The sequence below is a fragment of the Periplaneta americana genome, chromosome 17 (genome assembly GCF_040183065.1).
Source record: "Periplaneta americana isolate PAMFEO1 chromosome 17, P.americana_PAMFEO1_priV1, whole genome shotgun sequence".
Classification (NCBI taxonomy): domain Eukaryota; kingdom Metazoa; phylum Arthropoda; class Insecta; order Blattodea; family Blattidae; genus Periplaneta; species Periplaneta americana.
Genome location: NC_091133.1, coordinates 50106589 through 50131691, shown reverse-complemented (window position 1 = coordinate 50131691; position 25103 = coordinate 50106589). Strand labels below are relative to the sequence as shown.

The following is a 25103-nucleotide window of genomic DNA, read 5'->3' as shown; positions in this document are numbered from 1 at the left end:
TGAAATAAGTAACAAACACTAATGTAGCAAGTGTAACGGCATGGTTTCACTTAAGCAAAGGCATTAACTAACTAGTCTTTTATTTCTTAAGTTTTTATAAAAACGGAATATTTTAATATTAAAAACTTACAGCACTGCACACAAATCGCCTTTATGCCGACGCATGGTTAAAACGTTATTATAACATCTTGCATTCATTAAAAGACTTACTAAATAACAGCGTTAAAAGCACGTGTTGACTATATCAACCTGCCTGCCGCTTGGGCGCTAGTGTCGCGAATGTTGGCAAAAAGAGTGTTGAAGTTGCGCGACTGTATGTATGGTTGTTACCGTCAAAGCCTGTAAGTCTGGGTAATCTATATATGATCAGGATGCTGATATAGGAATTTAGGGGTATTCTTAGCACTCAGCAGGGAAATAATCTCAATATAGAAATTTAGCGGTTTCTGCACCGTTTCATAGCGGATTTTTTAGAACTAAGTTGGCGACACTGCCGTATACTTTAGTTGGCAGCACTGTGTGGAAGAGTGGCGATAGTGGGATTGTTAATATTTTTTTGAAAGCACCGAAGTAAAATTAGAATTTTTTTGGTATATTTCATAATGTAATTACGTGAAATAATCGAAGTGACTATAATGATGGCTTTGAAAATGTGGAAGAACAGTTCTTTCCTTAAAAACTATGGCTTTTGTATTAGAACCGTTTTCAGAATTGAAGACCGTCATATTTCCGTACATAACCGCAAATCAGTGAAGATTTGTGCGGCATTATGTACGGAGAATGAAGAAAAGCAAACTGACTTCGGTATGAAAGGCATAAAATTTGGAAATAAACCAAGGTGAGAATGATTTTGTCTTAGCTTGATAATTTGCCTATCAGCCATTTGTGCCATATCTAATTGTATTCCGGAGGTTAGGTTAGATTGGGTTTGTCCCTGGTGGTCAGTGAACTAGTCCTTCGACACTTGGGCCTGTTCTTATCGAAACTAGTACATTGGAAGTTCAGGTGATTTAGGAAGTGAAAATCGTCGAATTTATAAGTGTTCACCTTTTTGGTTACGAGTATTCCCTCTGGACAAAAAACTACGATTTTCACTGCCAAAGTCATTCGAATTTCCCGTGCGCTAGTTCCTCCCTATTCTTATGTGTCGCTTGCTTCGCGCAAAATGGATGCACGTTAAGTCAGACACTTTCTTAGATAAGTGAATGAAAGGAGACACAATTTATATTTTAATCATGTTTTATGCGAGGTTTATACACTGATAAACGTGGTTTTACTTTCCACTTGCAAATACTTTGGTAAAGGTCTGAAAATGGCTAGAATTCATAGTATGGAGTAGTAGAAATTTGATGTGATCACTAGGAGAATTGTATTCTGTTCCAACAAGCAATTCAGAACAGTGTCAGAACTAGTTCGGAATTTTACCTTGTTGGAGCGTTTATTGAACTCTTCTTTCACGGCATTCGGAGTTTCTTCTTATATTAAAATTATATTCATCTTCCGAACTTGTTTGATCATAAAATACACTATATTACTACCACCTTCCAAATCACTCATGATCGACAAATTTTTTTATTTTAACCTGCCTAGTCTCGAAGCATTTTAACCATAACTTCAGATTAAACCATCAGCGCATGCGTCAACAGTTCGAAATTTCCAGTTCTGCTCTTAATCAAGAACCAATTTCACTCGTTCCGAACGAGTTCTGAAGCACGTTGAACAGGGAACTGGGAGTTCAGTATTGGTTTGGAATCAGTTCTAGTTTTGTTGTTGTTTTCTAATGCCAGGTGTTTGACAATAAAGTCATTTGACCTCTTGCACTCCAATATTTTTCGAAGATATTATCATGGTCAGCCACTGAAGCACAGATTTTGAGGTGTTCCGAATCCATTTCTTGGTTTGAGTTGCACAATGGGCAGTTAGGGGACTGATATATTCCAGTTCTATGCAGGTGTTTCTAGTTTTGTTGAAACAGACGTTGAGCTACTGCGCTTGAGCAGGCAGTTCAGAATCAATTCCGATTCGTGCTGGAACACACACCACTAGAAAACATTACTGAAATGCCTTGAAAATGGCTAGGATTTATAGTATGGACACAGTTTAGTATATACAGTCACGAAGTTCAATATGTAGTAAATATGCATCCATAGATAGTTGCTAACCACTAGGATCGCTACTATTGTCTCAGTACAGACAATGCAAAATAGTACCTGCACAGTCTATTGTTTCTAGTAGGCCTACCCTCATAAACTCAAGCTCCGTGACTGTATATGCTAGACTGTGGTATGGACACAGTCTAATATATACAGTCACGAAGCTTGGGAATGATTTTTTGCATTTCTTGCAATAGTTGCCAGCCGCTTGGAGCGCTGTGAGTACTAGGAACAATAAACTGTGCTACTGCCATTGTGATCTAATACAGGCCACTGTGTACAGGCTGTTAGGCAGACCATGTGACTCGCTTAACCCGATCACGAAGAGCAGTGTTTCAACCATATAAATTAGTTGGAATGCATAAAGAGTAACATATATTTCTCTAAAATGTAGTGTAATTGCATTAATAAAATTTAAAACAATGATTATGAGACACTTCAGACATAATTCACTTGCAAGTTAAGGTGTAATATTAGTTGTTGGTATTTGGTCAAATTTCTTTGTTCAAAGAAACTTTAGAATCTTTGATGCAGGAACTTAGACGAAAACCATTTTGGACCATTCTTTGACAGCTTTTTGACGAAAAAATTTAAATTATGGTTTATTTAACGACGCTCGCAACTGCCGAGGTTATATCAGCGTCGCCAGTGTGCCAGAATTTTGTCTCACAAGGGTTCTTTTACATGCCAGTAAATCTACTGACATGAGCCTGTCGCATTTAAGCACACTTAAATGCCATCGCCTGGGTCAAAATCGAACCCACAATCTCGAGCACAGAAAGCCAGCGCTATACTGACCAGGATTGCCAGATGATTCCAGACCAGTGTCACCAACTATACACCAATAAGGCGCCCGAAAGTAGCCAATTATATCTGAAATTGATAGTGAAAGGAGTAATAAACTTAAAAAAAAAACCTACAGTGTAATCATGAACATACATAACCATTTATTTTCATCCATAAATTTTTTATAATATTATTTAATACAAAGATACAGGATCATTAAATGGCATTATTCAGCTATGATGTGCATCTTTGATAAGTTACTTGCATTTTGCTGTTTGTTCCAACTATGTTTTGTTGTTTACAAATATTAATCCTAGACCTAATCTACATTAACATATTACATAAAAATCTGGTCTTAATGAGAATCATGAACATGCTTTTGTGATAACCAATAGATATCAACATATAAGCTAAACATCAATGTTACATAAAGTAATTTAGCGAAGTTATTTAATGTGTTCATGTATACAGTACATAGGATTATGAAGTGGCATTATTTCAGGATAACCACAATGTTTTGTGAATAATCTGACAATATAAACTAATGATAACTATTCAAAATTCCACTTTTTCAAATACAGTATTCTAACTAAGAAGGGTTTTTCAATTCAAATAGATCCCTAAGATTATTTATATTGCCACTTGATGTAGAAACTGTGTTATTTAACACATTATTTTTTTAAGTGAAAACAAGTCTGTGTTATAACCAATAAGATTTTAACATAGGCTAAAGCTGCAGTCAGTGTTAAATAGGTTAGAATAATTTGACAGAGTTATTGGACTTAAATGATTACATGAGTAGGTGAGTTCAAAACTCTCCTTATCCACTTAGTCATTTTTGGGAAAATGCAAAAAGCTCCTAGCATGCTAATTAATGTTAACAGTGTTCTAATTTTGCACAAAAGCATTACAAATTATTACTAATTCATTCTTTAATGCTCATTGTCTACCTTTATTTCTTAAAGCTAATATTCTTACTGTATTTAATCAATATGCTTCTCAATCCCAGCTTCATAAATATTTTACTAGGAATAATCATTATATTGTAACACCTACTGACAGGTTGACAAATACCAAGAAATGGTTCAGTGTCATTTCTTTACATATGTGTAACAGACTGTCTAAGAATATCCACTCAGTTGGCTTATTTAGTTGCAAAGTTGTTTAAAAAAATGGCTTATAGATGATCCTTTATATCATATTAATGAATTTTGACAGCCATGTAAACTTGGAATTTTAATCTGATTGTGTTTCTATTGACTATTGCCTATAATTATGTAGACTAATAGTGATTCTGACAAATAAACATCATTGATTGATTGATTGATTACCTGCAATTTAAAACTACTTCCATTTAGTTCCTTAATTTGAATGTATAATTTGTTAAAAAGTCTAGTAATAATAATGTGACTGCATTCAACATTTTCAACTAAATACTGGAATGTGTGAAGTTTATTCTTAGGTAGGCCTACCTCTGATATGACTCCTGATCCTCACACTTCAATTCTTGCATAATTGAAGTCAGTTCACAAAGTGCAGGCGAAGAGAGTGGATGTGTGGTAAATATTGTCTTCAAGTAGGTTAGCTTGTTTAGCAGTAATGGGCGACGACCTAAATACCTATAGATCGTGTATAGGATGCTATAATGCAAAGCAGTGGGTCAGACGTATGAAAGGTGAAAACGCTGTCGATGTGAATAGCTTCAAGAAACTACTGACTGAGGCAGTTTTAGCGATACTTTTGATTGTTGGAAATGTGGAGATGAACCTAGGATTAGGGTCAATGAATGGAAGAGACAACGATTTTGAAATGTTTCAAAGAGAAATGAAAGACTGCATGAAGGAGATGAGAGAAGACTGACATAATGTAAGTGTACTGCTAAGAAAATTATCAAATGATTTAGATACGCTAGTCAACAAGAATATGGAAGTTGAAAAAAAGATCAAGGCTGTTATCCAGGAACAGTTTATGTTGAAAGCAATAGGTAAAAGGTGGGAAATAGTGAACAGAATAAATAACTTAGTAATTTATGATGCTGAAGAATATAAACTTAGAATTACAATTGTTAACAAAATATTTTGGTTTGAACTTGAACGAAAGTGTAGTAAATAACACTTATAGAGTCGGGAAAGGGAAGAAGAGACCTATTGTGATGAAATTTAATAGTTATTTCACCAAGGAACACATTATGACAAATGCACATCTACTTCAAGACCCTAAAATTAATATTGATAACAACTACACAAAGAAAATCAGAGAAAAGAAAGCAATTGGTGCTATTTCTAAAAGAAGTTCATAGTAAGGGTTTAAGAATAGTCCTAATAAAAGACAAACTCAAAATTAACGGCAACATTTTCGACTTAGAATTCTTAAAAAATCACAGTATAGAAGATGTATTGGGCAATGGCAATGAGAATGGAAGTAGGAAAGTTGTGACTAACAGAATTAGATCAACCTCAACACAGCACATAAGCAGAAGGAGAAGTTTTTCAAGAAACAGAAAATCAAGAAGTGTGGAAAGGAATGAGCATGAAGGAAACTTAACGGAATCACATAGGCAATCCAAAACAAATAATTGGAGAATGGTTTAAATGATTACCATTGTTCCTGCAATATACAACATTGTTACACTTGTAGAACGCCAATGAGCCTCCATGATTTCTGCAAAATTATGTAAAATGACAATTTAATTTGCTGGTGAATTTTCTTTATATTTTCTTTCTTCATCCCTTTTGTCTTCTTCCACAAATGAATAATAAAATTTAGACTTCTTCTTACTCTGTACTGTCTAATTCTTTGTGCAATTGATTTTGTCAATTTTAGCATAAAAATTTAGAAAAAACTACATTATTACGCATAGAAATAATATGGAAGACAGCTGCAGGCTGAACGAAAGAAGGAGGGGAAAGCAAATTAACGTAAAAGGGTCTATTTTACTATAAATTATTAAGTTCTTGCAACTAAAGTCATTCTGCAACAAAAAATTTCTTCCCATACCATGACATAAATTTTGTAAACAAAAACATATGAACTAGTACCTGTAATATATTAATTTTATCATCATCTTGTAGCTCTTAATGTTAGAAAGGACGATTAATTTAGTCTAACCAATAGCATGTATATTTTTTCAAGCATTGTGAAAAATATCTTGTAAAATGTTATGGAAGGGAATTTAAATTCTAGGTGTTCTCTCTCACTAATATGTAATGAAGTATGTTATTTTCTTTTACTGCAAAAATAATTGGCCTGTTAAAAATTGTACTGACAGTAAACAAACATTTCAATTAAAAAAAAAATAAAATTGATTTTTTCTTCATAACACTCAAAATCTATGTTTTTTTACTTTTATTTATTTATTTTTTATTTTTATTTATTTTATTATTATTATTATTATTTTTTTTTTTTTTGCAGTTTTAAAATTATTGTATTTTAAAAATTAACGTTAACACAGCAACTTCAAAGGCTTTACTGTCTAAATAAATTAAATTTTCGTGAGAATGTAATAGTTCTAAAATCAGTGGTCATGCTTGACCTTAACCTATTTTGATATTAATGAAATAACATGAAGTTCTGGACTTAAAGTGCTCTTCTTGGGAAAGTGTACTTAGCGGAGATAGGTTAATTAGATTACCTTGTCAGAAGTTGTCATTTCATTTCGCCTAAAGCATATGTTACTAATACTGACTTCTTGTCATTGCTTCCCTACCTCATTCTTTGTGACCATATTTTGGTTTTGTTTCAGAGCACCTGAAGTACTAAGATCAGATGATTTTACTGGTACAGGAAGATATAGTGTGAAAGGAATACACTACATTCATTTCTTAATTGTATATTTTAAGATTCTGGTATTGTTTTGCCATATATAACAGTTCACATTCTGTTGAGTTGAGGTGGATATTTTGTGGTTTGATTCTGAAGTTCTGCAATTTGTTTATGTTAAATGTATTCTTAAACTTATTCCAGGTTCAGTAGGAATGGTGCTATATACAGCAATAGGAAACAAATGAAAAGAGCTTTTATGCTTTTGAATTCGTCTATACGAAGATCAAATAGAATATACAAGGTTGATTTAGAAAAAATTTTGCAAGATGCCAAAACAGAAGGTTAGTTAGACTAACTTTATGTTTTCAATTTAGAAAATGGGTTTGAGTTTTAACTTTGTGTATGTGTTTGAGTTTGTGTATGTGTATTCGTGCGTGTGCGTGTGTGTGTGTGCGTTCATTTATTTTATACATATATTTTCAATGTGCAGTTTTTAACTTCCCAAGATGATGGATGGCTCTATGTGTGTCTCTGTTTCTCTTGCTTCTTCTTCCCTTTATCTCTTTCTTCCTTCCTGCCTAGAGTCCAAAACTGTATTTAAAATTCTTTAACATCATTGTCTCATCATTCTCAAATCAAGTATTAAACAACTGTGGACTGAGTACAGAAGACACATGTCACATGAATGGGTGTAGAAATGACCAAAGTGAAAAAGACGACGGACAAGAAGAAACAGAAAAAGAAAAGTTACACTTCACACTACATTCACTTTCCTCAGTAAACTAAAATTGCATTTCTTCAATTCAGATTTTCTTCATTTATAAGCCCTCTTCTCTGCGACAGTTCTGTAAATAAAAGTTATATACGTGCACGCACGCACACACGCACGCAAATACACACATACAAACACGCACACACGGGGCTAGACTCCTAACTGCACAGCAGCTGATTCATACATAACAATGCACCCATATGCGAAGGATTTGTTCCGCGCTTTTGCAGTTATTATTGCATAATGATGTACTTACCGAATTCACAATTCAAGTTCGAAATGACGTCCTTGTGATATCTGGCAGGCTGCACATCTCCTGAAGACATGTCCAGCAACTCGCCGCAGTTTGTTCTCCGAAGTGACTCGAATTTATGTCCTTGCTTTAGAAGGCTCTGTCAGATCAGGGAATGACTGTCGGAATTTGTTACAACTGTTCTCCAAGATTCGTATTTTACAAAATTGTAAATAAACACTCCTTGTTCAAGGCTATATTTCATAATGAACACACTACTGCACTCTAAATGTACAGTATACAGCTGCACCCTCACTGTGTGAACTAGTCTTGACTCACACTGTGTGTGTGTGTCTATATATATATATATAAATTTTTTTCCTCCCCCCCCCCCAACATTGCACTTTCTTGATCGCCAGATGAATTTATTATCATAGCCTTTTTATTGTGGCTTTTATTTAAATTTCGTTTTTTTTTAATTACTTTATTACATTCCACTTGTTGTACCTATTTTTCCTTACCGTTTCCTTCATAATTATTTTTACTAATTAAGTTGCTTATGTTATATTCTACTGTTTAGATCTGTATTTTACTCTTTCTATTAGCCTATGGTATTATTTTCATTTTGTTATGTTATTATTTTCTGTAATATGTTAGTATTTTGTTCTTTTCACTTTTTATTCAGTTTCACTGCTTATATATTTTGTGACTTGGTGGAGTGTAAGAGAAGGCCCTATGGCTTTACCTCCATCAGTATAAATAAATAATACATCCAGAGAGTGTGATTTTCATTTCTAACACTTTCTGAAGGCATGACTGATTGTGTTACGCACAATGTCTTGATTGTAATGTTGTTGTTGTTTTCTAATGCCAGGCATTTGACAATAAAGTCATTTGACCTCTTGCACTCCAATATTTTTCAAAGATATTGTCATGGTTAGCCACTGACACACAGATTTTGAGATGTTCTGAATCCATTTCTTGATTTGAGTTGCACAATGGACAGTTAGGAGACTGATATATTCCAATTCTAAGCAGATGCTTGGCCAAACAGTTATGGCCTGTTGCCAATCTAAATGCAGCTACAAACGATTTGCGTGGTAAATCGGGAATCAACTGTGGATTATTATGCAGAGAGTTCCATTTTTTCCCTTGAGATTGTGTTATCAAATTTTGTTTGTTGAAGTCTAAGTATGTAGATTTAATAAATCTTTTCACAGAGGAATACGTAGATTTAGTAACAGGTCTGTAAGTAGCAGTGCTGCCCTTCTTTGCTAAAGCATCCGCATTCTCGTTTCCCAGGATTCCACAATGGGATGGTATCCATTGGAATACAATTCTTTTATTGTAATGTAAAAACATGTTTATAGTATTGGGTGGAAACTATTTTTTCATTTCTCCTTGTAGAAACATCGTTTTTAGTCCTCCCCCATTCATTTTCATTGGAAATACTTAATATGATTTGCATTGCAGGATGAACTACTGGTTATAGTGTTAAACACGGAAGCCTTAATATCATATTTTGTGTTTCAGGAATAACAGAAGACATTCATGGTGTGTTGCTTCTTCAATGCTGTGGAGATTTGTTACCTGATGAGCATCCAGATACTAGAGTTGAATTTGCACACAAGATTTGGAATAGCCTACAAGAGCTAGGTATGTCAGAATTGATTATATTTGTCTTGAAATAGACTTCCGCTGTATGTTTATGATGGTGTTTAATTTTACAGGTAAAAGTTCGTTGATTTATATAGTTTATCTTTTTTATAATGAATTCTAGGAAAGTGTTTTAAAGCCAGTTACAGAATCTAATATCTGTTAATCTGATTTGTTTATGCTTTAAAGATTATGGAACTTGCCGGAACTTCGAACTTCTTTCACTGGCCTCAGAAAGAAGATAGTCCTATCTGTTGGATCAAAACAGAGGATTTATTTGCAGTTATAGAACCTCCCAAAACAATAAATAGTCGTCAGTATAGTCTTTGCAAAAACACAGTACTGATTGTGACAAAACATTTCCATACAAAATATGTTGATTGGGTGATTATTGAATAGCTATCAAGCATATCACTTACTAGAAAAATGGTTTGACTGTAATAAAATGTATTCATTTTAAAATATTGTTTACTGTTTTGAATGATTTGATTCGTGTTTAAAGTGAATATAAACCAGAAAACAATATGAGTTTTTAACTTTTACAATAAAAGTATTAATTAACACATCTCAATTATAAGTTTCATGTAATTTTCTCTGTGTCAACTACTGTAATGACACTAACTTTAGAGTATATTTTGAAAGTAAATAGTTGATTCATTTTATTCTTATACTGCAGAAATTGAAATCAATAATAATCATTGTTTTGTGTTCAGGTGATAGATCCCTATTTGAGATACAAGTGCTGTTAGGTTTTTTAGATCTACCTACTTCAGTTCTAGAGTTATATTATTTTTAGTAATACATTGTGACTAAATTGCAAGCAGGAATAAATAAATTTCTTACAAGTTCAGCCTACCTATGTTAAAAAAACCATTGTCATATGAGACAAAATATTTTGCAATTATTTTTGAAGCACGCTGAATTTGCTGTTTTCACACGGCATGACCCATAACTGACATTTTTATATTGAATAAAATTGTGCTGCTCACAACATTAAGTGTAATGATAAGCTAGTGCTGCTCTGTGTCAGACCAGGTGTTATTTAGACAAGTGATCACATTTTTTATTTATATTTGATATGCCATTGATAATATTGTTTCATTTTTCTTATACAATTAGTAATATACACTATAGAAATGATCGGGACGAAATTGAAATACAAACTGCTGAGCTATTTATACCCGAACCCATACTTCTGAAGTCGAAATTGCGATAGAAAATCTGAAAAATTATAAGTTTCCAGGTATCGATCAAATTGCAGCAGAATTAAAGAGGGTGGAAGCGCATTATCTAACGAAATTTATAAACTTGTACTTGCTATTTGGGAAAAGGAAATTGTACCAGAACAATGGAAGGAATCCATAATCGTACCTATCTTTAAGAAGGGGGACAAGATTAACTGTAGTAATTTTCGAGGAATATCACTTTTGTTGACGTCGTACAAAATTTTGTCCAATATTCTTTTGAGAAGATTAACTCCGTACGTAGATGAAATTATTGGCGATCATCAGTGTGGTTTTAAGCGTAATAGATCAACTATTGATCAGATATTTTGTATTCTACAGATAATGGAGAAAAAATGGGAATATAAGGGTACAGTGCATCAGTTATTCATAGATTTCAAAAAGGCATATGACTCGGTTAAGAGAGGTTTTATATGATATTCTTATTGAATTTGGTATTCCCAAGAAACTAGTTTGATTAATTAAAATGTGTCTCAGTGAAATGTACAGCAGAGTCCATATAGGTCAGTTTCTGTCAGATGCATTTCCAATTCACTGTGGGCTAAATCAAGGAGATGCACTATCACCTTTACTTTTTAACTTTGCTCTAGAGTAAGTCCAGGATAACAGAGAGACTTTGGAATTGAACGGGTTACATCAGCTGCTTGTCTATGCAGATGACGTGAATATGTTAGGAGAAAATCCACAAATGATTAGGGAAAATACGGGGATTTTACTTGAAGCAAGTAAAGAAATAGGTTTGGAAGTAAATCCCGAAAAGACAGAGTATATGATTATGTCTCGTGATGAGAATATTGTACGAAATGGGAATATAAAAATTGGAGATTTATCCTTTGAAGAGATGGAAAAATTCAAATACCTGAGTAATTCCATGCAAAACAGTATGCCGAAAAACATTCATATCTCCAAATTTGTTAAAAATTGTAAGTTACATTCAACTCTTTATGTCGTATATATTAATCATGTACAAAATTATGTTTGGGACAGCTACCGTTTAAATGTAATGGGCAGTTAAAATATTTTTATTTGAGCACATAGCTCTATTTTAAATTTGTTTTCTGACCATAAGAATAATTACAAAAAATTTTTTAAAGATATCGTTAGATAGCTTACAAAACAGGTTATTAAGATACTATAATTCAGTGTAGCTCTGAAAATTGTGTTTAAAGAAATTCAAAAATATATTTAAAAAAACGCCATTACATAAAATAGAATATTTCAATTGGCATGAAAAAAATTAACGACAATTTACTCAAAATTTTCATTAGGCTGTGAAATTTTCATAATGATATCTTAAAAAATAAGGAAGTTATAAATTAAAACAACTCGTTGTATAAAGGGTAATCTATGCCGCTGCGCCATGCGCCGGCACTGCTGCTGGTCACTGCGAGAAGCGTTTCCGCGTTGACGACGGGTTGCACGTCACAGGTCAGATTCCAACTATTCGGTACTTCTGATGAATCAGGATAGGGTTTTATTGTTAACTTTCCATGAACTGGAACCACACAGTGAACACTTCTTGTCCCGGGAACAGTCTTTGAGGCCGGCAAATCTTTGAGGATTTAGATTTTGTAACTACTTCATGTTTTTCAATGGATGTGAATGACACAATAATTCCCTGTATATTGCATTTTGACCAATCATAGAGTCCTTTAGGAGTTGAAATTAGAGTTCCTGGCTTTTGCAGCGATTCGCTTGATTGTACCCCTTACACTGTCACTGGGCCCTTTACCGTGACTAGTTCCAAAGAAATGCCACTCTGCAGGTATTTGAAAATCGTGTTCATGATTGAGTAGATTAATGGAGTTTTTTCATTCTTGTATTCACTAGCTGCTCCATCACTGAAATCATATATTTTAGATATTTCGGTATGTGTTTGTTTCAGATGCTCTATCATTTTCCTTTAAAAAACATGAACTCTCGCACTATCGTGAACTAAGCATTCCGAAATTACTGAAAAACAAAGGTTCTCTAAATTACCACCAACTGAATTTCTGCAGTATACTCTGAATGGGTGTATTGTTGCTTGAGAAGTACTCCAGTGATGACCTTGTGTAGCATCCTGAGTATTGAAACTGTAATTCTCTGAAAAATCACCAATGATAATGAACTCACCGGGCTTTATTTCATATTTCAGCTACTTTAAATAATTTTCTTGGGACTTTGCAATGAAGTTGTGTACTGTATCTTGAATTTTTTAAGCCAGCCAATGAAGTTATTAATGAAATTTATACAGTCACTTATCACTAAAATCATATTGGCTCTGTCAGTTGTTGTCCATCCCTTGTACTAAATTTCTACAAAATTTCTCTGTAACAATGACATCAATATTTCTGATAGATTTCTCATAGGTACATTTATAGTTCCTTACGTTCAGGAGCATATGCTTCTTCACTCGTTGAATTTCCCGCCTCTGTTTGTAAACATTCTTTTTCGCTTGTTGATTTGTCGACCTTACTTTCAGTCCCAGTAACTTCACTAATTATTTCAATTTTTGAAATCTTATGGAAAAAGCGTTCTCAAATAGCATCACCTACCACTAAATGCAGGACCTTTTTACACATGCTACTTGTCACTTTTCTTTTACAGACTTGTGACGAATGTTTTTAAAGTCCGAAAGTGTTACAACACCACAGATGACGCCAACTTTTCGTCTTTAATTTAGGCATATTGAATACTTACAACTTACAATGACAGAACAGATCAAAATCACTGTCTAAACTGAAGGGAAAAAGTTAAAATGACAGAACAGAACAGAATCACCCTCTAAACTGAAGGGAAAAGTTGCACTGAGATTATAACAGGAAAAAAAAAAAACAAACTCTCACGTGAAATCTATTAGCGTACAGTTGAGTGGATGTCGCAACATCTAGCATTTGTCATATCGATCGCTAAGTGCACGTGTGGATGTCTGGTATGAGCGCGTGATGTAATACACTGCACGCGACTTTGATCCTTAATGGCAACATTTGCAATTCTGGTTTATTTAATATTTCCCAAAATATTAAAGATCCCATCATAAAATTTTTGTAATAGATTAAGAAATTGTTTATCTCACTGTAAAAAAATAAAACATGGTAAAAAAAATATTCGATTTTAAAATATTAACATTTCTTTATTTTACTGTAAGTTTTAATACATGCTCGAAGTAAAAATCCATAATAACTCAGAAGTAAGTTTAAATATATAGAGTCATCATTGTATTGGCACAATTTTTACGTTGATACAATGAAGCATGTCATTTTAATAATATTTTTAACAATAATCTACATATCAACTCCCCGAATATTTCACCCCTCATTACTTTTCAAGTGTTGGTGAGATGAAGTTCATATTAGGCCATTTAATTATTTATTATTATGACATTCATTTACTAGAATATTGAAAAAATCCAGAACTTGATGTTACATATTTTAAAATTTTGTATGGAATGACCCACCTGAGAGCAACAGTAACAAATATAAATGATACTCGGGAGGGAATTAAACATAGAATAAACATGGGAAATGCCTGTTATTATACGGTTAAGAAGCTTTTATCATCAAGTCTGTTGTCAAAAAATCTGAAAGTTAGAATTTATAAAACAGTTATATTACCGGTTGTTCTTTATGGTGTGAAACTTGGACTCTCACTTTGAGAGAGGAACTTAGGTTAAGGGTGTTTGAGAATAAGATGCTTAGGAAAATATTTGGGGCTAAGAGGGATGAAGTTACAGGAGAATGGAGAAAGTTACACAACACAGAACTGCACGCATTGTATTCTTCACCTGACATAATTAGGAACATTAAATCCAGATGTTTGAGATGGGCAGGGCATGTAGCACGTATGGGCGAATCCAGAAATGCATATAGAGTGTTAGTTGGGAGGCCGAGACGTAGATGGGAAGATAATATTAAAATGGATTTGAGGGAGGTGGGATATGTTGATAGAGACTAGATTAATCTTGCTCAGGATGGGAACCAATGGCGGGCTTATGTGAAGGTGGCAATAAACCTCTGGGTTGCTTAAAAGCCAGTAAGTAATACTGATCTAAATGAGGGGTTGGAAAGCAATGGTAGATTGTTAATGTTTAGGTGAGGGGTTTGGACTTTTTCGATTGCTGGTTGTCACAATCAAAAAATTAAGACACAACATTTCGAAGGGTGGTTCTCCCTTCGTCTTCAGGTGGAAGGAAGGAGAGAAGAGAAAAAAAGCTATTATTGGGATCGTTACGTACAGCTATTCTGTATGACTGATTGTCGATTCCTGGCTTCGGTGGAGATTATAATTAAGAAAGACCCGAAGTCATTAGCAGTATGTTGGCACTAAAACCAAACGGAATAAAGAAGATGGGCATGAAGTGGCTAAAAAATTGATGAAAGACACACAAAAGGAGGGGGTGGGAAACTGAAAAAATGAACAAGTGTTATGATACCGCGATAGAAAATAATAGAAAGATAAAAAGGAAAAGGAAATACTTCAATCCTACAAACTGAGCGTTCTCTGACTCAAAGGAATACAAGGAAGCCGCACATATGAGTTTTTCGGACAATGCCATTAGTCAACCTAGTCTAATTCTTCCGGATATTTGGTTACCCATAGTTGAACAAGACATCAGAAATATTCAATACAAGAGGAAGAATGCTGTCACCTACGCCACGTAGACCACCTGGGGTCATCTCCACCACCATTAGACAACGCAACCTAGTGTTGCAGCTTATTAATTAGTAGTAGTGTCTGCTACCGCTAGGTGGCAGTAGTAGTTTTTTATCTTGTCCTTTGTTACTAGTTTTTTCCTTTTTATCTTTCTATTATTTTCTATCATGGTATCATAACACTTGTTCATTTTTTCAGTTCCCCACCCCCTCCTTTTGTGTGTCTTTCATCAATTTTTAGCCACTTCACACCCATCTTCTTTATTTCGTTTGGTTTGAGTGCCAACATACTGCTAATGACTTCAGGTCTTTCTTAATTATAATCTCCACCGAAGCCAGGAATCAACGATCAGTCATGCAGAATAACTGTACGCAATGATCCAAACAATAGGTTTTTCTCTTCTTTCCTTCCTTCCACCTGAAGACGAAGGGAGAACCACCCTTCGAAACGTTGTGTCTTAATTTTTTGATTGTGACAACCAGCAATGGAAAAAGTCCAAACCCCTCACCTAAACATTAAGTAAGTAATATACTGTATGTATATTTAGAGCTTTTGCTCTGGTTATTAATTCCTTGTCAAAGAATAAAGAGCCATAACATGATGTCAAGTAAAGTGCAGTGTTCACATTATATACCTGCCGCAATGTCTCTCAGTATGTTTCAGTCATCATCCGTCTTTTGGGCATCTAGTATTAGGAAAGGGTAACATTACTGAACTTGATAAAAGTAATACCCAACAAATTCTATTGAATGCTATGTTCTTATTATTTTCTAGGCGTTCGTTTAACTGTGGAACATTACAACGCTTTATTGAGTTGCTATGTTGAAAATGGACATGTTATCACACCTGAGTCATTCCTTGCTGATATGAAAGATGTTGAACCAAATGAGGAAACATATCATCTGATGTTAGCTTGTGTGTGTGAAGTAGGTGACATAGAACAAGCTACTGAAATTGTGTCTTTAATGAAGGCAAAATCTTTTCCTGCTAGTGAACCTGTGTTCACTGCACTGGTACGTGGACATGCAAGAGCAGGGTGAGGAAATGTTTTATTATATAATTTCATTTCCATTTCATTTATTGTATTCCATAGATCTTACATTAGCATTATAGCTTTGAAATGTAGAACAAGTCAGTAATTAGTTGTACAAAAATATAGAATACACAGCAAGCAGATTAATTCAATTTACAAGTACAAACAATTCGTAAACAATTCATCAATTGGATAAACAATATGAGTATGCAAAAATTGTGTTAATTCTGTTTTAAACCTGTTCTCTTGACCCTTCGAAGATTTAAGATAATTAGGCAGTGCATTGAAGACTGTAAAACATAATTAGTGAACTTTTTTTTTTATAATAGTTGAGTCTAACTGGGGGTAGATGGAGTATCAATATTTGTCATAACCAGGGAACGGATTTATATGGACTAAAAATATATGAAATATGTAAATATATATGTAGTTATTTTTACCAAAATATGGAATTAAATATGGATTTTTACCAAAATATGGAATTAAATATGGACTTAAAATTATAAAAAAATGACTATGTACGTTAAATATTGGTACATTTTAATCAAACTAAACAAAAAATATAATGGACGTACCTTATCTTCCAATGTAGTTTCAACAAAACACAATTTTTATTGTCTGTTACCATAACAATAGGTTACAAACATTTCTTTCAAGTGCTGAAAAGTGAATCTTCTTCTATTGTCTCTGAGGATAGATTTATACTGACTAAAAGAGCGTTCGACGTCACAAGAAGTAACTGGTACATAATTCAATTTCACAATGTCTGCTGGGGATAAGTCCAAGTTAATCTTCACTGTTGATTCACCACTCATCACAGCAACAACCTTTTGTAGTTCTTCATATCCAGGGTTTTTTGAAAGTACAGTGTCCACCTTAGCTCTTACTGCATCTGCAACTTTACCTCTACCACGATTCAGTTGTTCCACAGTACTATTTATAATTTCAAAACTTTCAGATAGTGAAAGGTGCCTATTTTGGAGACTTTTGAGCGTTTTTATGATGCATGAAAATGTATGCTGAATGTGAGCTAAGTCATTCTTCACACTTATGTCACAGGTAACTGTTTTTGCAGTATCAATTGAGACTGCATCTTCAGAGTCCAATGCAAGGAGAACATTGTTAATAGAGTCTATATGTTCGGCATAATATTCAACTGCTTCTAGCCATGTACCCCATCTAGTTAAAATTGGCTTTGGTGGCAATGGAATTTCAGGGTACATTTCTTTCAACACGTTAACTCTACTGGGAGCTTTGAGAAATACTTTTTTCACTGATGAAATCAACAAATCTACTTTAGGGAAATTGTCTCTGACCACTTCTGCCACACGATGAAATGCATGCGCCACACAAGTAAAATGAGTCAATTTAGGATATACAACAGATAATGCTTGTCCAGCTTTGACCATATAAGGGGCAGCATCGCTAATAAAGAATAACACATTATCGTACATAATACCCTTTGGCCACAGGATACCCATAGCTTCGTTGAACAGTTTAACTATAGTTTTGTTATTGCACTTTTCTAGAACATCACAATGTAAAAGAATTCGTTCAGAATATTGTTCACTTAACAAACCGATAACTACATTACCAACAAGTCTACCTTCTTTGTCGGGAGTCTCATCAATGGAAACCCAAATTGAACTATCTTTAATTTCATCTCTTATCTTCTGTATTGTCTCATCGTAGATGGATGGAGCATACGTCTTCCTAAGTGTTGACTCATCCGGGATTGTATGTTGAGTATATTTTTCAAGGAATTCCCTGAAGACCTTATTCTTTAGTTTGTAGAGAGGAATATCAGCAGAGATGAGAGAACGGCACAGGTCGATGTTAAACTCAGATCTTACATTCGATGTTGTTGGTTGTGTTAAAAACAATTGTCTCTGCTTGGAATTTAGTTGTTTGTTGGCCTGATGTTTACTAGTTGTAATGTGTTGTTGCACCAGGAACTTTTGTGTAGATGATACTGCACACTGACACAAATTACAAAATAATATTTTATTGTCAGTTGATAAACCATCTTCTTTAAATTCTGAAATGTAACTTGTTAGTTTTGATTTTAAATTGACTGAATGACGTACTTTTGGCATATTTACCGTCTTTATAGTATGATTTACAAAACTGAACCTATGTGTACTCTGACTGGCATTTAACTGTTGAGCTGCACAACTGAAGTCTGTTAAAAATTTTAAATTAAATTAATACAGTTTTGTAACTTACTTTCCCATTGTTGATAGGACTGCTAATTTTCAAATAACTCTGATGTTAAAGGGATTACTGAACATGTGTTTAAATCTCTATTGTTGAAATGTATTTTTAAAAGTTAATGGAATTTTGTTTTGTTTTATTGTTAAACCTAATATAATATGGACTGTTTTATATGAAATATGGAAAATATATGGAAATTAACGAAAATATGTACTAAACTCTAAAATATGGAAAAATATGGAAAATAAAAGTAGGATTTTTCAACCCTACACATTGTGAAACATAAAGATAATGCAAAATATAAATTATATTAGCTTTATAAGTAAATATGTATTTACATATAAATCCTTTCCCTGGTCATAACAATTCCTTTGCATGAATCGCAAGTTGAATACCAGTGAAAAGAAATTAATTAGAAGATAAAATAAAATCAGGCTTTGTTATCATCAGCTAACTGAATGATATTGCACACAGTAATCTCAAAACAGGTTAACTTCAGTTAAGAAACAAGAAATAAATATTACATTATTATGCATTTATGTCACCTAATACAATGTTGTTAGGTCCTTAGAGTACATGCTAAATAATTTCTTTATAAGTTAGATCTTCTCTTCATATATTATTAGAAGAAAAAATACATAACAAATTTACTTAAGCTCAATTACTAAATACTTCCAATGTTTGTTGTTGTTTTCTAATGCTAGGCGTTTGACAATAAAGTCATTTGACCTCTTTCACTCCAATATTTTTCAAAGATATTGTCATGGTCAGTCACTGAAGCACAGATTTTGAGGTGTTCCGAATCCATTATTGGTTTGAATTGCACAATGGCCAGTTACGGGACTGATATATTCCAATTCTATGCAGGTGTTTGGCCAAACAGTCATGGCCTGTTGCCAATCTAATTACTTCCAATAATTATTCAATCCTAGATTTAAAAAAGGCATATGACTCGATTAAGAGAGAAGTTTTATATAATATTCATATTGAATATGGTATTTCCAAGAAACTAGTTTGATTAGTTAAATTGTGTTTCAGTGAAACGTACAGCACAGTTCGTATAGACTAGTTTCTATCTGATGCAGGCTAAAGCAAGGAGATGTACTGTCACCTTTACTTTTTAACATTGCTCTAGAATATGCCATTAGGAAAGTCCAGGATAACAGAGAGGGTTTGGAATTGAATGCGTTACATCAGCTATTTGTTTATGCGGATGATGCGAATATGTTAGGAGAAAATCCGCAAACTATTAGGGAAAATACGCGAATTTTACTTGAAATAAGTAAAGAGTTAGCTTTGGAAGTAAATCCCGAAAAGACAAAGTATATGATTATGTCTCGTGACCAGAACATAGTACGAAATGGAAATATAAAAATTTGAAATTTATCCTTTGAAAAAGTGGAAAAATTCAAATATTTTGGAGTAACAATAACAAATATAAATGATACTTGGGAGGAAATTAAACACAGAATAAATATGAGAAATACCTGTTATTATTCGGTTAAGAAGCTTTTGTCATCCAGCCTGCGCTCAAAAAACTTAAAGCTAGAATTTACAAAACAGTTATATTATTGGTTGTTCTGTATGGTTGTGAAACTTGGACTTTGAGTCTGGGAGAGAAACAGAGAATAAGGTTCTTAGGAAAATATTTGGAGCTAAGAGGGATGAAGTTACAGGAGAATGGAGAAAGTTACACGAAACAGAACTGCATGCATTTTATTCCTCACCTGATGTAACTAGGAACATTAAATCCAGTCGTTTGAGATGGGCAGGGCATGTAGCATGTATGGGTGAATCCAGAAATGCATATAGAACGTTATTTGGGAGGCCGGAGAAAAAAAGACCTTTGGGGATGCCGAGACATAGATGGAAGGATAATATTAAAATGGATTTGAGGGAGGTGAGATATGGTGGTGGGGACTGGATTAATCTTGCTCATGATAGGGACTGATGGCGATCTTATGTGAGGGCTGCAGTGAATCTCCTTGTTCTCTAAAAGTCATTTGTAAGTAAATTGTGACTATTCCGTCTATCCATCCAATGCCGCTACAGTTCAATTTCGAGTCTTGGCCTTTCGTCCAATAACTATTACCTCCTGTAAAACAAAATGTAATTATCTTAATGAGTTAGAAATTTAAAAGAGTAAATCTAAATAAAAAATAGTTTTTTTTTTAACAGCTAGGAAAATGTGCCTGTAAAATATTGATCTATATAGGGTGGATCAGGGTAATTTGAGTGTAAGTTACAATTTATTGAATAAAACTTTACCTAATCTTCAGACACATGCTAATTTAATTTATATCATCTATTTCACAATTGCCTATCAGTAAGTGTTAAAACTTTGTGTTGACCACACTGTTACTGCCTGGTAAAAAAACTATTTTATTTACCAGTGTATGAAATGATACATCACATTCAAAGCAATATTGTTGGGAAACTAGCTGTGATACAGTAACCAAATTCATGCTTGTGTACATTACACATATTTAGAACATATTTTTAATAAATGTAGTAATATGTCATTAATAGTTTGTTAGTAAATTACACTTTACAAACATGGGATAATTTGGGTATAATTATAGGTGAATTAATAATTAATCTCTCTTTCATTCCAGATCATGCCATGCATACAAATTATGGATTGGTGAAAGATAGTTAAATATCCGAAATGTTTTCTGTCCCTTACTTTAATGAGAATTGTTTTAAATTTACAAAATAAATCACATCAATAACTGAAATATTGTCTGAATTTTTTATCTTGTTAGATCTAAGTAATATTTTTAAAAGTCTATCTTATCTCTGTATTCTGTTCTAGGATACATACTTGTGATTAATGAAATAATGTGAAATTGTAAACTAAGGCATCATATTCGAAAGAAATGTCATTTTCTCTTATTCCAGTATGAGATATGTAACATATATTTTATATTTAATTTGGTCATAGTTATATTGTTCTACTATCATTAATTAAAAACTACTGTTCTATTGTTCCATTTCAGAGATATATCCAGCTCTCATGGAATATTGGATCTGATGCAAGCAGCTAAAGTAACACCTACATCTGTAACATACACAGCTTTACTTCAGAGCTTTGCTGAGATCGGAGACTTTGAAAATTTATATAAGACGTACAAAGAAGCTCACTTCAAGTCTATTGTATTGAATGAAGAGCAAATAATGAAAATTGTTAAAAGTTTAGTAACAGCTGGTCACCAGAGTGCTATGAAAGACGTAAGTTTGTTAGTGTAATATCTTAAGAAGAAATGCTGTTAGTAGAAATTTATAAGTGCATTCAACTTATGAATATTATTTTTACAAATTCAACATGTTGATTGCAGTGAAATACTAGAGATACCCATGATTGTAAGATTTGTCATTAATTTGTCATTAATCCAAACAACTTTTCTTATAACAGTGTGTATTAGTTTGATCCTTTTTAATATACATTTCCAACAAAATGTAAATTATAAAACCTTGGTGTCGATGTATATTTTAACATGAAGCAACGTTATTTTTACCAACAGAGTTTTTATATCACTTGATATTTAAATATTTTATATTCAATAACATTGTGTAACTTTGAACTTCGATTGAAATTTAGACAAGAAATGTAAAAATTATATATAATAATTTTTATGTTTCTTATCTAATCTATGAACACTGTTCAATTTGCCTAATATGTGTGATTTGAATATGAAATTTATACATTTTAGCAAGTATGTAGAAATAACAAATGTGGAGGTAGACTGGGTTAAAGGTATATATAAATAACAGTGTGTTAACGCAAGAATTGTACATTATAATTTTGTCACGTAAAGCACAATCGATAGAAAATCTTTCTGAGATTTGTTTTGTCAGATTTGCAAGATCATTGTTGCGTCACCTGCCATGCAAGTGCAGAAACGAAATGAAGACATTATGGATGAGTTGTTTTCTTGTCATTCGAGATGAGGACACCACATCATAAAGAGCAATATTTGCTCTGATTTGCAGAATTTACAATTAGTTACAGACCGATTATTTAGTCATGACAGCTCAGCGATGCAAAAGAGGGGAAGTAATAGGAGTTGTGGGGAGAATTCCGGAGTAGAGATAAAGGCGAGCAGTCGGTAAAGAAATGCAGTACAGCTTAACTGTACTGAAAACACAACACTATACTGCATGTGTGACATCCGATTGCTCTGACTGCAGGCGACAGACTAACCTGAACATCCCTTGGCATAACTTAATGTGCGCCTGACTCAGGCGCACATCATTGGCGACTGTCAGGACTAAATAATTGTAGCCTACTGTACACATGTTCAGCAGTGTGCATGGAGGGAATAGAATGTAGATCCTCTCACACACAAATCCATTTAAAAGTGGGATAGAACTTTACTGGACTCTGTTATTTCTTCTTACGTGATTCAGTTTTACAAAAGTTGTTCACAGTTTCAAGTATACTGTTTTCGCTGTAAGAAAAATCCTAATGTAAACATAAGCACGTTGCTGTCATACCCGTGATTGGCTCCTAGACGAAACACTCACACGACGCAGGAAAATATAGTTCGTATTTGGAAACCATAATCTTGTATTATTTGAAAATAAAAAATTGAATTCTAGTTGTTAAATACGATGAAATATATAACTTCACTCATATGTAAAATACTATGTAAAAGAAAAACTATTTTTATATATTATTATGTGCAATGAACGCGGATAAATACCAAAAGTAACACCGCGGTAGTCTGTTCTTGTAACAAGATGGCGTCACTTGAGCTCGTAGTTGTCATAGTATGGCTTCTGCATACTCGGTGTGTGTGGTTATTAATCATAAGAGTGGAAACCCTCTCAAAAGCGGAAAAACAAATAGTCTTAAAGGTATATAATAAGTTATGTGATAATTTAATTGCAGTAATTATAAAGTAAATGTTTCCTAAGCAAACGAATGCATAGTAGTGAGGTTAGGCCTACTGGGTGAGTAACGGGAAATGTTTAACATGAAACAGAATGTACAACAGTAGGCGGGAACACGTACTGAGAATCTATGGCTCCAAATAGTGGCCAATGAAGCCTCACTTCAGTCACGTGCTATTGTTTACATTAGGATTTTTCTTACAGCGAAAAGATTATAGATCCCAACATTGCTGTTATATTGCGACAACAAACAAGTATAGGATATTTAAGAGCTACAGATATTTTTATGAATCTCTGCTAATTTTTGTATCTGAATTTTAGGATAGCGTCATTTTTTAAATCACTTCCATTTGATATTCTAAAGGGTCTCAGGTTAAAGTCATGTTCTAACCTGAATTTTTAACTTGTGTTTGGCAAGCCCATGATCCATACATCTCTGGGTACTCCAGTTCCCCTGCGAAATCCCAACATTTCTCCATCATTCATTACAAGTGTAATATGGATCTACAGCCTGTTGTACACTCTAAATAGTCTCTGACGCTCTTTTAAGTTTTCAAGGACTTTGATGTAAGTATTAGTTACAGTATTTTCACTTGGAATGATAATATGTAAACTAGGAAAATGATGAAATTCCCCCCCCCCCCATCCCCCAAAGAAACTACTGCATATAGCTGGCTCTGTGAGTCTTTTTCTTGCTGTAGGTTGTTCTAAATGTGATTTCTGACTATATTTTCAGTGTTCCAGTTTGTTCTGATGTTCTGTTCCTAAAACACAAGAACATAATATAGGAAGTGTTTAATTAATTAATAAATAACAATAATAATAATCATCATAATCTTTCGACATAAAAGCTGTATTACTAGAAATTACAATTTTGAATTTTCTACAGACCCAGAAACAAAGTTCAGGTGGCCCAGATTTTGTTTTCGAGTCTGTAGATGTTTTGAATATTAAAAGTAATTGAAGAGTTAATATTTTTACCTTGGATTTTCTTATTCTCAGCATTGTATGTAGAATAACGTCTCTGTATAATAAACTTTAATATTCCCAGTAAGACACTGGAACAAATCAGACACCGCAAATTTTCCCTTTCGAAACAACAAAAGAATTGCTCTTTCCATTCTTCATGAAATACACGTTTTTTTACTTTGCACCACTTGACTAGCTGTGATAGTCATTTCACTACTAGCAGAGTATGAATGAAAGGATAGTAACAAGACATGATCAGAACATGGGTTCAAGTATATCACTACTGTCTGTTACTCAGGAGAAGATGAGGGGCAAGAATGTGACCTTCTTGACTATCACTGTTGATTATTATAAACATCGCTCAGATAAGCATCCCAGTATCCAGGTTATTACTCGTGCAGGAAACATGAGTAAAAATGTGTATGGAAATTAAAGCTAAGTTTAACAGAAGGAGACCTAATGTTTCCGCTTACTACATTACAAATATTGACGTGTTGTCGTACGTTATCCTAAATCTCATAAGAGTACTGAAACTGTAAACAGTTACATGTTCATTCACATATAATGGAACTTTTCTTCTTTAAGATTGCCACAGTCCATTAAAATCTCTGAAAACGAGGAGAGTATGTGTATTTGCATTGATGTTTTCAAATTGCTGGAGCTTGGTTTCACACCATTCGTTCTCATGCTTCCCAGTAGAGTTCCGCTAGATCTTTTCTGTCCTTTTTCCCTGGGTCCAGTCATCTGCAAT

The 25103-nt window shown here is 33.6% G+C and overlaps 1 protein-coding gene across 1 annotated transcript in view; it reads left to right on the top strand.

The window, feature by feature from the left end:
* Positions 1–517: 517 nt before the first annotated feature.
* LOC138693077 (leucine-rich PPR motif-containing protein, mitochondrial-like) overlaps positions 518–25103 on the top strand; it is a 55940-nt gene continuing 31354 nt past the window's right edge. Inside the window, exons 1-5 of the mRNA XM_069816662.1 lie at positions 518–838; positions 6903–7042; positions 9239–9361; positions 16015–16276; positions 21487–21718. Of these exons, the coding sequence (XP_069672763.1) occupies positions 636–838; positions 6903–7042; positions 9239–9361; positions 16015–16276; positions 21487–21718 (960 nt within the window). The 5' untranslated portion in view covers positions 518–635. The remainder of the gene's footprint in view (positions 839–6902; positions 7043–9238; positions 9362–16014; positions 16277–21486; positions 21719–25103) is intronic.